The 13,524-nt window shown below is 64.7% G+C and overlaps 1 protein-coding gene across 1 annotated transcript; it reads left to right on the top strand.

The window, feature by feature from the left end:
* Window positions 1-8,967: 8,967 nt before the first annotated feature.
* On the top strand, window positions 8,968-12,720 carry LOC138107029 (serine/threonine-protein kinase pim-3-like). Its single transcript, XM_069008361.1, is given in 8 exon segments — window positions 8,968-9,230; window positions 10,274-10,376; window positions 10,564-10,977; window positions 11,070-11,120; window positions 11,334-11,703; window positions 11,916-12,092; window positions 12,388-12,515; window positions 12,517-12,720. Coding segments are annotated over 8 exon segments (1,710 nt in total).
* Window positions 12,721-13,524: the final 804 nt, after the last annotated feature.

Raw genomic sequence — 13,524 nt, 5'->3', positions numbered from 1 at the left:
AGATGAGTCCACAGCCGGCGGAGGGGTGGGGGGATGCTCGTGGTTCCAGGCGTGGCAGGGCTCGGCCGGGCCAGGCGCCGGAGCTTCCCCGCTTGGCGGCGCCGGGGAATATTAATTTTTCCGCCGGCCGCCAAGTTGCTTTTTGGCGGGACAGGGCACGGATGCTGTGCAGGGGGAGCCAGCGCCCGGCCTTGCTGACAGCTTCTGCCACCCAGCCTGGCCCGGGCTGGGGCGGGGGGAGCCAGCCTGGCAAAAGCATCCGTCCGTAGGGACGGGGGGCAGCAGAGGGGGGCGGGTTCCGAAGGCGTGCCCCTGCTGGTCTGCTTTGCGGGCCCTTGAGGAAGGGGTGGGCTTACGCGTGGGAAAGGTGGGGTTTTTCCCCAGCCATGGAGAGCCTTAATGCTTGCATGGAGTGCTCAGACCCTCCCCAGGCCCGTGATACGGTGATAACCTTTGACGCTTTTTCTTGCTCCCAGGTCTTGTTTTGAATTGACTTTCATGCAATCGTTCTTTGCTTTTTCCAGGAAGGTTGCACCGGGTGCCCGGACCGCATGGGGAAGCGCTGGCCCCCTGTTTGTGGAGTGCGTCCGGTGCCGGCGCTACCCCGGGGGGCCGCGGTCTGCGGGGCCATCGCCTTCAAGACGGACGAGGACCTCGTGCGGGATCGGCTCCTCTCCTGGCAGCAGGTCTCCAGAGGTGGGTACCCGGCTTCACAGCAACGGGTGGCAGATGGGCTTCCGGCAGACGGCAGCGGGCACACGAGCATCCCGCTCTTGCAGCTGCTGAGGAGACTGCTCTGCCGTGTTTAAGTGGAGGAGGTGGAACGTGGCCTGCCATGCTGCTCTCCTCTAGAAACGGAGAATTGGCACCGCCAGCAGCCTGGCCCGGGCACAGGCCGTGCTGGGACAGGGGGGACAGGAGCCCTGTCCGGCTGACCGCGGCTTTCTGGTTTCTCTCCCCAGGGTGCCAGCACCTCAGGCACGGAAGCAGCACCGCTCGGCCTGCGAATCTGGGAGGGCTGGAGGGCGGCGGGTGTTAATTTGCTGTCAAAAATAAATCTTGTTCTTGTCGTTGTCATCGGAGCCTTTCTTTCATCCTTTTCCAAGCTTTTGGTCCCCTTCCTCCAGGGTAATCTTTTTGGGTCCTTCCTCAGCCACTCGGTGGCCTTTGGCAGGGGGTGTTAAGCAACGCGAAACAGCTCCTGTTGCCAACGGCAGCAGCCCCTTCGAGAAGCCGGAGCTGCCAGCCAGGCTCGCGTGTGCTTTGGAAAGGGGAGCGGTTTGCAGGGACGCAGTGGTCGCCCCGCTGCAAAAGCTGGGAGGAAATCAGAAGCGGCAAAATGCCATTTCGGCTCAAGCCCCGCCCAAATACTTCTTCATCTTTCCCCTCTGCTCCAAGATAGGCAGGCAGGGCTGGACTCCGGCAAGGTTCCAAGTTCTTTGTGCTCCCTGGCATCAAAGGGATCACGATGGAAACTCTTGTACGCAGTGACTGCGGTACAGCTCCTGAAGGAAAAAAGGGAGTGTCACGAGATGGGACATCCTTCTTGTCTCCTTTGTCTCCCCAGGAGCCCCTCGGAAAGAGAAATGCCTGCAAGGGCTTTATCTGACTCCTTCCCAGCCAGCCCTTCCCTCCTCGCTCCCGGGTCTCGTTTGCTCCGCAGGCCTCATTAGCTCGCTAAACTCAGAGGAGCCCCGGTAGGAAAAAAGGCTGCCTGGCGTGGCGCTGGTTGATCCCTGTCTCATCTTGATTCCATTTGCCCTGCTCCCCAACCTTCCACCCAAAGAGACCAAAGCATCCCCCACAACCCCACGGTGCTGCACCAGATCCCGGGCACGTGGCCTCCTCCAGTCCTTGGCGGCCTCGGGGAGGCTCCAGAGCCCTGTGTGCGGGACAGCTGCTGCAGCACCCACCGCTGTGCCTGGGGGCAAACAGCGCCCAAGGAGCGGCTGCGCAAGTTCAGAGTCTGAAGCAGAATCCCCGGTGCACGCAAGTGAGAGCTGGGATTTCAGGGGCTGCCAGGAGACGCTGAATTCCTCTCCTCGCTGCCCTTTCTAGCCACGGCCACGCTGATGCAATCGGAAGAATTGCCCCTGCCCAGGCAGCTCTCAGGTAGAAGACTGGCTTTTGCTCCTCATGTTTCTGAGGGGCTAGCTGCCAATTCCTCAGGTTTTCCTTCCAATTAATACGGGGTTATGACTATTTTTACTAGTTTATTACTAGTTTATTTCTAGTTTTACTTCCTGCGGCTCCCTGTGAGCGAGGAAGCACCACAAACCCTCTCCCTCAAAGCCTTGAGGTACTGCCCAAGCAGAACTTTTTCATGCTCTTTCCTCCTGGTGATTTTATAATCTCGTCCACAGTCTGAAAGCAAACTGATGCCGTAGGCAAAAGCTTGACCTTGGAACCCTAGGGCACTTTCTGTGCGTGTGCTTGTGTCCCCACGGCCTTCGGGTGAGCCTGGTGAGGCCGAGGCCTGGGACCCTCAAGATGGCGCCGGGGAGCCCCCGGGGCAGCGGGGCGGGGCGGCAGAGGGTGGATTTCCCCCGAGCGAGCGAGCGAGGGAGCGAGGGAGCGGCGGGGAAAGGCGCGGGGAGCAGGGGAGGCACAAAGGCCCCGGGTCTCTGGCAAGCGGGCGGCCAGTCGCCAACTGCTGGCTCCCGGAGCCGCTGGCAGGGCCGTGTCTCCTCCACGCCGGTGACACTGCACCTGCAGCGCTGCATCCGGCTCTGCCGGGCTCCCCAGCACGGACGGCAAGGACACGGACGGGCTGGAGCACGTGCGGACGGGGGACACCGAGATTTAGCGAGCGCTGGAGCACCTCTCCTGCAAGGAAAGGCTGAGACAGCTGGGCTTCTTCAGCCGGCAAAAGACACTTAGGCTTAGGCTCGACAGAACCGTGGCCTTCCAGGACCTGACGGCAACCTACAAGAAAGCTGGAGAGGGACTTTGGACAAGGGCAGGCAAGGACAGGACAAGGGAGAATGGATCCAAACGGAAAGAGAGTAGGTTTAGATGAGGTATTCAGAAAAATGACTCTCGTGGCACAGGTTGCCCGGAGAAGGTGTGGCTACCCCCTCCCCTGGCAGTGTTCAAGGCCAGGCTGAAAGGAGCTCTAGACAAGCCCTTGGTCCAGTGCCAGGGGTCCCTAGCCACAGCAGGGGGGCTTGCAACGACGTGATCTTTCAGGTCCCGTCCAAGCCAAACAATGCCGTGACTCCGTGATTCTGGGATACTTCCCCTCCTCATCCTCTGGCAGAAAAAGAAGCTTGGGACCAAGTTCCACATTGCAGACTCTGTCTTTTGGCAGCCTGCAACTGTCTCAACAGAGGATGAAAAGAGATGACATTACTGACACGATTTATCTTTTCTACCTGAAAATTAAAGGCTCCACTCCTGTCCACTCTCGCACAACCATCAGGACAGGGAACTCTTCCCGGTGAAATGCTTCATCTCACCCAAGGAAGAAGAAAGCTACAAGCCCACACTTTTCTTTATTTCTGTATTGATTTATTAGGTTATTTCTTTCACGGGCATTTATTTCTTTGTTTGCTTCTTCCCTTCCGCGGGGCGCGCGCCGGCTCCTCCGGTGGGCTCGCGCAGGGAACGGACGAACGGAACGGCCGCGCGCTCCGGCGGCTCAGCGGCAGCAGCAGCGGCAGCAGCAGCGGCAGCAGCAGCGGCAGCAGCAGCGGCAGCAGCGCCTCTCTCGATCGGTTTTCCACTCGGATTTCCGCTCGCTCTCCGTCCCCTTCTCCCTCTCACACTCCACTCACTCCCGTCCCGTCCCTGTCTCCGCCTCTCCCAGCGCGGCTCATGCCGCGTCCCGCGGGCCGCCCCTCTGCGGGGCCGCCCCGTGCCCGCCGCGGTGCCGCCTCCGCCGGGCTCTCTCCGTCCTGGCAGCGGCTCTGGTGCTGGCGGAGCAGCACGCTCTTTTGGCTCCGCCTGGCGCGGGCCCTGGCCCGGCCCCGGCCGAGGCCCCTCCCGCGGCTCCGCCCGGAGCCGCCCCGCTGCCGCCCCTCGGCGGGGCCGCCCCCTGCCCGCCCCTGCCCGGCCCGCCGCGGTGCCGCCTCCGCCGGGCTCTCTCCGTACTGGCAGCGGCGCCGCTGGAAGTGCCGCTCGCTCTGGTGCTGGCGGAGCAGCACGCTCTTTTGGCTCCGCCTGGCGCGGGCCCTGGCCCGGCCCCGGCCCCGAACGAGGCCCCTCCGGCGCTTCCGCCCGGAGCCGCCCCGCTGCCGCCCGGCTCCCGCCCCGTCCCCGGCAGCGTCGTCCGCAGCATCGCCGGCAGCTTCCCCGCTCCGAACTCCGCCGCTCGTCAGCTCGGCCGCCGGCCCCGGGGCGGCTCGGGAAGCAGCAGCGCCCGGGGGCCCCGGGCAGAATGCCGAGAGCGCGGTGCCGCCCGCACGGGCGGAGAAGCCTCCCCTGGAGCAGCTCTACCGGCAGGGCCCGCTGCTGGGGAGCGGCGGCTGCGGCAGCGTTTACTCCGGGACCCGGCTCGCCGACGGCGCCCCGGTAAGAGTGGGGCCGGGTCGGAGGGGGGCGGCGGGCGGCGGGCGACGGGCGACGGGCGACGAGCTCAGCCCGCCGCTCGCCTTGACTTGCAGGTGGCCATCAAGCGAGTGTCCCGCGATCGCATCCCGGAGTGGGCGCGGCTGGTGAGTGAAAGCCGGCGGGGCGTGGCGGGCGGGGCTAGGGCGAGGCCCGGGAGGGTGGGAGCCGGGACGCTGCGAGGGGAGCGAGCGTGCAGTGAGCGGGGGCCGCGGAGCGTCCCGGGCCGGGCAATGGCGAGCGGCGGTGGGGCCGGGCCGGGGTGCCGAAGGCTCGGCGCAGCATCGGCCCCGCTGACGGCATCGCGGTCCCCCCCGCAGCACAACGGCGCCCTTGTGCCCCTGGAGCTGGCGCTGCTCTGGATGGTGTCGCGCCCTGGCTTCCGCGGCGTGGTGCGGCTCCTGGACTGGTTCGAGCTGCCCGACGGCTTCGCGCTGGTCATGGAGCGTCCGGAGCGCTGTCAGGACCTCTGGTACTTCCTGGAGGAGCGGGGCTTCCTGACGGAGCCCGTGGCGCGGGGGCTGTTCCGCCAGGTGCTGGAGGCCGTGCGGCACTGCACCAGCCGCGGCGTCCTGCACCGCGACATCAAGGCCGAGAACGTCCTCGTCGACCTGGCCACCGGCGAGGCAAAGCTCATCGACTTCGGGTGCGGCACGGTCCTCCAGGACACCTTCTACACCCGAATGTCAGGTGAGCCCAAAGGCGGGGCCCAGCCGGGCAGCAGAGATTCCCCCCTTTGCTGGCAGAGGCGGAAGAGGGAGGGAGCGAGGGGAAATCCTTCTGCAGCCGGCTGCAGCCAAGTTGCTTTCCGGCGGGGCGAGGGCTGCCTGTTGTGGAATGGGAGCTGGCTGGGAGGGAGCAGCACTCATCAGGGCCTGATGAGCTGCGCCCGTGTCCCGTAGGCACGCCGGAGTACAGCCCGCCGGAGTGGATCCTCTTTGGCTGCTACCATGGCCAGCCAGCCACCATCTGGTCCCTGGGCATCCTGCTCTATGAGCTGGTCTGTGGGCACCTTCCTTTCAACACGGATGAGGACATCATCCGGGGCCAGCTCTTCTTCCCGCCCCGGGTGTCTCAAGGTGGGGATGCGCCTTCACAGCACGGGGGGAGGGGGGGAAGGACGTGGTTGGCAGAGGGCAGGTGGCACGCAGGCGTCCTGCTCTTGCAGCTAGGGAGGAGGCTGATCTGCTGGGGTTAGCTGGAGGAGGTGGCACGTGTGCCTCTGGGCTGCTCTCGTCCGAAAGGGAGGATCGACGGGAAGGTTGGGGTGCAGCTTCCGAGCGCTCCTAGTGTGGCCTGGGCACCGTGGAATCTGGGAGAGCAGGGGCAGGAGCCTTGTCCCGCTGAGCAGCGTTTTCCCGTTTCTCTCCCCAGAGTGCCAGCACCTCATCCGGTGGTGTTTATCCATGGACCCCGCGCACAGGCCGTCCTTGGAAGACCTGTTTGAGCATTCTTGGCTGCAGGACCGTCACCTGGCCCAGGAGACAGCAGAGATCCATCCCTCTGCACAGTAGGATCCAGGAGCCCAGCAAGCACCAGCTGCACGCGTCTCGGGGCGCTCGAAGAAAACGGCAGAGCGTTTCCCTGCGGCCGTGGCACGGAGGAGAGAGCGCAGCCGAGGAGATGCTTCCGCTGGTCCTCGGCGCCTTGTGGAGGAAGCGGCTCAGTGCTCCCCATCCTATTGGAGAAGTCGTGGCAGTGCAGTGAAGTTGCCACAGACTGGAAAAGGGGAAACATCCCCCTGCAGCTCAATGGCATCGTGATGTCCCCGCAAGCCGAGGCACCGCCGGGGTGTTCTTCTGGAGCACGACCTGGAGCCGGACAACACCGTCCTCGAGCTGGCCGCTGGCGGGGCAAAGCCGGTTGGCTTTGGTTGCGGCCCCTTCCTGGAGGACACGCTCTGCGCCCCGACGGAATCAAGATGAGTCCACAGCCGGCGGAGGGGTGGGGGGATGCTCGTGGTTCCAGGCGTGGCAGGGCTCGGCCGGGCCAGTCGCCGGAGCTTCCCCGCTTGGCGGCGCCGGGGAATATTAATTTTTCCGCCGGCTGCCAAGTTGCTTTTTGGCGGGACAGGGCACGGATGCTGTGCAGGGGGAGCCAGCGCCCGGCCTTGCTGACAGCTTCTGCCACCCAGCCTGGCCCGGGCTGGGGCGGGGGGAGCCAGCCTGGCAAAAGCATCCGTCCGTAGGGACGGGGGGCAGCAGAGGGGGGCGGGTTCCGAAGGCGTGCCCCAGCTGGTCTGCTTTGCGGGCCCTTGAGGAAGGGGTGGGCTTACGCGTGGGAAAGGTGGGGTTTTTCCCCAGCCATGGAGAGCCTTAATGCTTGCATGGAGTGCTCAGACCCTCCCCAGGCCCGTGATACGGTGATAACCTTTGACGTTTTTTCTTGCTTCCAGGTCTTGTTTTGAATTGACTTTCATGCAATCGTTCTTTGCTTTTTCCAGGAAGGTTGCACCGGGTGCCCGGACCGCATGGGGAAGCGCTGGCACCCTGTGTGTGGAGTGCGTCCGGTGCCGGCGCTACCCCGGGGGGCCGCGGTCTGCGGGGCCATCGCCTTCAAGACGGACGAGGACCTCGTGCGGGATCGGCTCCTCTCTTGGCAGCAGGTCTCCAGAGGTGGGTACCCGGCTTCACAGCAACGGGTGGCAGAAGGGCTTCCGGCAGACGGCAGCGGGCACACGAGCATCCCGCTCTTGCAGCTGCTGAGGAGACTGCTCTGCCGTGTTTAAGTGGAGGAGGTGGAACGTGGCCTGCCATGCTGCTCTCCTCTAGAAACGGAGAATTGGCACCGCCAGCAGCCTGGCCCGGGCACAGGCCGTGCTGGGACAGGGGGGACAGGAGCCCTGTCCGGCTGACCGCGGCTTTCTGGTTTCTCTCCCCAGGGTGCCAGCACCTCAGGCACGGAAGCAGCACCGCTCGGCCTGCGAATCTGGGAGGGCTGGAGGGCGGCGGGTGTTAATTTGCTGTCAAAAATAAATCTTGTTCTTGTCGTTGTCATCGGAGCCTTTCTTTCATCCTTTTCCAAGCTTTTGGTCCCCTTCCTCCAGGGTAATCTTTTTGGGTCCTTCCTCAGCCACTCGGTGGCCTTTGGCAGGGGGTGTTAAGCAACGCGAAAATTTCAACAACAGCTCCTGTTGCCAACGGCAGCAGCCCCTTCGAGAAGCCGGAGCTGCCAGCCAGGCTCGCGTGTGCTTTGGAAAGGGGAGCGGTTTGCAGGGACGCAGTGGTCGCCCCGCTGCAAAAGCTGGGAGGAAATCAGAAGCGGCAAAATGCCATTTCGGCTCAAGCCCCGCCCAAATACTTCTTCATCTTTCCCCTCTGCTCCAAGATAGGCAGGCAGGGCTGGACTCCGGCAAGGTTCCAAGTTCTTTGTGCTCCCTGGCATCAAAGGGATCACGATGGAAACTCTTGTACGCAGTGACTGCGGTACAGCTCCTGAAGGAAAAAAGGGAGTGTCACGAGATGGGACATCCTTCTTGTCTCCTTTGTCTCCCCAGGAGCCCCTCGGAAAGAGAAATGCCTGCAAGGGCTTTATCTGACTCCTTCCCAGCCAGCCCTTCCCTCCTCGCTCCCGGGTCTCGTTTGCTCCGCAGGCCTCATTAGCTCGCTAAACTCAGAGGAGCCCCGGTAGGAAAAAAGGCTGCCTGGCGTGGCGCTGGTTGATCCCTGTCTCATCTTGATTCCATTTGCCCTGCTCCCCAACCTTCCACCCAAAGAGACCAAAGCATCCCCCACAGCCCCACGGTGCTGCACCAGATCCCGGGCACGTGGCCTCCTCCAGTCCTTGGCGGCCTCGGGGAGGCTCCAGAGCCCTGTGTGCGGGACAGCTGCTGCAGCACCCACCGCTGTGCCTGGGGGCAAACAGCGCCCAAGGAGCGGCTGCGCAAGTTCAGAGTCTGAAGCAGAATCCCCGGTGCACGCAAGTGAGAGCTGGGATTTCAGGGGCTGCCAGGAGACGCTGAATTCCTCTCCTCGCTGCCCTTTCTAGCCACGGCCACGCTGATGCAATCGGAAGAATTGCCCCTGCCCAGGCAGCTCTCAGGTAGAAGACTGGCTTTTGCTCCTCATGTTTCTGAGGGGCTAGCTGCCAATTCCTCAGGTTTTCCTTCCAATTAATACGGGGTTATGACTATTTTTACTAGTTTATTACTAGTTTATTTCTAGTTTTACTTCCTGCGGCTCCCTGTGAGCGAGGAAGCGCCACAAACCCTCTCCCTCAAAGCCTTGAGGTACTGCCCAAGCAGAACTTTTTCATGCTCTTTCCTCCTGGTGATTTTATAATCTCGTCCACAGTCTGAAAGCAAACTGATGCCGTAGGCAAAAGCTTGACCTTGGAACCCTAGGGCACTTTCTGTGCGTGTGTTTGTGTCCCCACGGCCTTCGGGTGAGCCTGGTGAGGCCGAGGCCTGGGGCCCTCAAGATGGCGCCGGGGAGCCCCCGGGGCAGCGGGGCGGGGCGGCAGAGGGTGGATTTCCCCCGAGCGAGCGAGCGAGGGAGCGAGGGAGCGGCGGGGAAAGGCGCGGGGAGCAGGGGAGGCACAAAGGCCCCGGCTCTCTGGCAAGCGGGCGGCCAGTCGCCAACTGCTGGCTCCCGGAGCCGCTGGCAGGGCCGTGTCTCCTCCACGCCGGTGACACTGCACCTGCAGCGCTGCATCCGGCTCTGCCGGGCTCCCCAGCACGGACGGCAAGGACACGGACGGGCTGGAGCACGTGCGGACGGGGGACACCGAGATTTAGCGAGCGCTGGAGCACCTCTCCTGCAAGGAAAGGCTGAGACAGCTGGGCTTCTTCAGCCGGCAAAAGACACTTAGGCTTAGGCTCGACAGAACCGTGGCCTTCCAGGACCTGACGGCAACCTACAAGAAAGCTGGAGAGGGACTTTGGACAAGGGCAGGCAAGGACAGGACAAGGGAGAATGGATCCAAACGGAAAGAGAGTAGGTTTAGATGAGGTATTCAGAAAAATGACTCTCGTGGCACAGGTTGCCCGGAGAAGGTGTGGCTACCCCCTCCCCTGGCAGTGTTCAAGGCCAGGCTGAAAGGAGCTCTAGACAAGCCCTTGGTCCAGTGCCAGGGGTCCCTAGCCACAGCAGGGGGGCTTGCAACGACGTGATCTTTCAGGTCCCGTCCAAGCCAAACAATGCCGTGACTCCGTGATTCTGGGATACTTCCCCTCCTCATCCTCTGGCAGAAAAAGAAGCTTGGGACCAAGTTCCACATTGCAGACTCTGTCTTTTGGCAGCCTGCAACTGTCTCAACAGAGGATGAAAAGAGATGACATTACTGACACGATTTATCTTTTCTACCTGAAAATTAAAGGCTCCACTCCTGTCCACTCTCGCACAACCATCAGGACAGGGAACTCTTCCCGGTGAAATGCTTCATCTCACCCAAGGAAGAAGAAAGCTACAAGCCCACACTTTTCTTTATTTCTGTATTGATTTATTAGGTTATTTCTTTCACGGGCATTTATTTCTTTGTTTGCTTCTTCCCTTCCGCGGGGCGCGCGCCGGCTCCTCCGGTGGGCTCGCGCAGGGAACAGACGAACGGAACGGCCGCGCGCTCCGGCGGCTCAGCGGCAGCAGCAGCGGCAGCAGCAGCGGCAGCAGCAGCGGCAGCAGCGCCTCTCTCGATCGGTTTTCCACTCGGATTTCCGCTCGCTCTCCGTCCCCTTCTCCCTCTCACACTCCACTCACTCCCGTCCCGTCCCTGTCTCCGCCTCTCCCAGCGCGGCTCATGCCGCGTCCCGCGGGCCGCCCCTCTGCGGGGCCGCCCCGTGCCCGCCGCGGTGCCGCCTCCGCCGGGCTCTCTCCGTCCTGGCAGCGGCTCTGGTGCTGGCGGAGCAGCACGCTCTTTTGGCTCCGCCTGGCGCGGGCCCTGGCCCGGCCCCGGCCGAGGCCCCTCCCGCGGCTCCGCCCGGAGCCGCCCCGCTGCCGCCCCTCGGCGGGGCCGCCCCCTGCCCGCCCCTGCCCGGCCCGCCGCGGTGCCGCCTCCGCCGGGCTCTCTCCGTACTGGCAGCGGCGCCGCTGGAAGTGCCGCTCGCTCTGGTGCTGGCGGAGCAGCACGCTCTTTTGGCTCCGCCTGGCGCGGGCCCTGGCCCGGCCCCGGCCCCGAACGAGGCCCCTCCGGCGCTTCCGCCCGGAGCCGCCCCGCTGCCGCCCGGCTCCCGCCCCGTCCCCGGCAGCGTCGTCCGCAGCATCGCCGGCAGCTTCCCCGCTCCGAACTCCGCCGCTCGTCAGCTCGGCCGCCGGCCCCGGGGCGGCTCGGGAAGCAGCAGCGCCCGGGGGCCCCGGGCAGAATGCCGAGAGCGCGGTGCCGCCCGCACGGGCGGAGAAGCCTCCCCTGGAGCAGCTCTACCGGCAGGGCCCGCTGCTGGGGAGCGGCGGCTGCGGCAGCGTTTACTCCGGGACCCGGCTCGCCGACGGCGCCCCGGTAAGAGTGGGGCCGGGTCGGAGGGGGGCGGCGGGCGGCGGGCGACGGGCGACGGGCGACGAGCTCAGCCCGCCGCTCGCCTTGACTTGCAGGTGGCCATCAAGCGAGTGTCCCGCGATCGCATCCCGGAGTGGGCGCGGCTGGTGAGTGAAAGCCGGCGGGGCGTGGCGGGCGGGGCTAGGGCGAGGCCCGGGAGGGTGGGAGCCGGGACGCTGCGAGGGGAGCGAGCGTGCAGTGAGCGGGGGCCGCGGAGCGTCCCGGGCCGGGCAATGGCGAGCGGCGGTGGGGCCGGGCCGGGGTGCCGAAGGCTCGGCGCAGCATCGGCCCCGCTGACGGCATCGCGGTCCCCCCCGCAGCACAACGGCGCCCTTGTGCCCCTGGAGCTGGCGCTGCTCTGGATGGTGTCGCGCCCTGGCTTCCGCGGCGTGGTGCGGCTCCTGGACTGGTTCGAGCTGCCCGACGGCTTCGCGCTGGTCATGGAGCGTCCGGAGCGCTGTCAGGACCTCTGGTACTTCCTGGAGGAGCGGGGCTTCCTGACGGAGCCCGTGGCGCGGGGGCTGTTCCGCCAGGTGCTGGAGGCCGTGCGGCACTGCACCAGCCGCGGCGTCCTGCACCGCGACATCAAGGCCGAGAACGTCCTCGTCGACCTGGCCACCGGCGAGGCAAAGCTCATCGACTTCGGGTGCGGCACGGTCCTCCAGGACACCTTCTACACCCGAATGTCAGGTGAGCCCAAAGGCGGGGCCCAGCCGGGCAGCAGAGATTCCCCCCTTTGCTGGCAGAGGCGGAAGAGGGAGGGAGCGAGGGGAAATCCTTCTGCAGCCGGCTGCAGCCAAGTTGCTTTCCGGCGGGGCGAGGGCTGCCTGTTGTGGAATGGGAGCTGGCTGGGAGGGAGCAGCACTCATCAGGGCCTGATGAGCTGCGCCCGTGTCCCGTAGGCACGCCGGAGTACAGCCCGCCGGAGTGGATCCTCTTTGGCTGCTACCATGGCCAGCCAGCCACCATCTGGTCCCTGGGCATCCTGCTCTATGAGCTGGTCTGTGGGCACCTTCCTTTCAACACGGATGAGGACATCATCCGGGGCCAGCTCTTCTTCCCGCCCCGGGTGTCTCAAGGTGGGGATGCGCCTTCACAGCACGGGGGGAGGGGGGGAAGGACGTGGTTGGCAGAGGGCAGGTGGCACGCAGGCGTCCTGCTCTTGCAGCTAGGGAGGAGGCTGATCTGCTGGGGTTAGCTGGAGGAGGTGGCACGTGTGCCTCTGGGCTGCTCTCGTCCGAAAGGGAGGATCGACGGGAAGGTTGGGGTGCAGCTTCCGAGCGCTCCTAGTGTGGCCTGGGCACCGTGGAATCTGGGAGAGCAGGGGCAGGAGCCTTGTCCCGCTGAGCAGCGTTTTCCCGTTTCTCTCCCCAGAGTGCCAGCACCTCATCCGGTGGTGTTTATCCATGGACCCCGCGCACAGGCCGTCCTTGGAAGACCTGTTTGAGCATTCTTGGCTGCAGGACCGTCACCTGGCCCAGGAGACAGCAGAGATCCATCCCTCTGCACAGTAGGATCCAGGAGCCCAGCAAGCACCAGCTGCACGCGTCTCGGGGCGCTCGAAGAAAACGGCAGAGCGTTTCCCTGCGGCCGTGGCACGGAGGAGAGAGCGCAGCCGAGGAGATGCTTCCGCTGGTCCTCGGCGCCTTGTGGAGGAAGCGGCTCAGTGCTCCCCATCCTATTGGAGAAGTCGTGGCAGTGCAGTGAAGTTGCCACAGACTGGAAAAGGGGAAACATCCCCCTGCAGCTCAATGGCATCGTGATGTCCCCGCAAGCCGAGGCACCGCCGGGGTGTTCTTCTGGAGCACGACCTGGAGCCGGACAACACCGTCCTCGAGCTGGCCGCTGGCGGGGCAAAGCCGGTTGGCTTTGGTTGCGGCCCCTTCCTGGAGGACACGCTCTGCGCCCCGACGGAATCAAGATGAGTCCACAGCCGGCGGAGGGGTGGGGGGATGCTCGTGGTTCCAGGCGTGGCAGGGCTCGGCCGGGCCAGGCGCCGGAGCTTCCCCGCTTGGCGGCGCCGGGGAATATTAATTTTTCCGCCGGCCGCCAAGTTGCTTTTTGGCGGGACAGGGCACGGATGCTGTGCAGGGGGAGCCAGCGCCCGGCCTTGCTGACAGCTTCTGCCACCCAGCCTGGCCCGGGCTGGGGCGGGGGGAGCCAGCCTGGCAAAAGCATCCGTCCGTAGGGACGGGGGGCAGCAGAGGGGGGCGGGTTCCGAAGGCGTGCCCCAGCTGGTCTGCTTTGCGGGCCCTTGAGGAAGGGGTGGGCTTACGCGTGGGAAAGGTGGGGTTTTTCCCCAGCCATGGAGAGCCTTAATGCTTGCATGGAGTGCTCAGACCCTCCCCAGGCCCGTGATACGGTGATAACCTTTGACGCTTTTTCTTGCTTCCAGGTCTTGTTTTGAATTGACTTTCATGCAATCGTTCTTTGCTTTTTCCAGGAAGGTTGCACCAGGTGCCCGGACCGCATGGGGAAGCGCTGGCCCCCTGTGTGTGGAGTGCGTCCGGT

Source organism: Aphelocoma coerulescens, chromosome 3 (genome assembly GCF_041296385.1).
Source record: "Aphelocoma coerulescens isolate FSJ_1873_10779 chromosome 3, UR_Acoe_1.0, whole genome shotgun sequence".
NCBI lineage: Eukaryota > Metazoa > Chordata > Aves > Passeriformes > Corvidae > Aphelocoma > Aphelocoma coerulescens.
The sequence above is the reverse complement of the archived record's forward strand: the minus strand, read 5'-3'. Positions and strand labels throughout refer to the sequence as shown.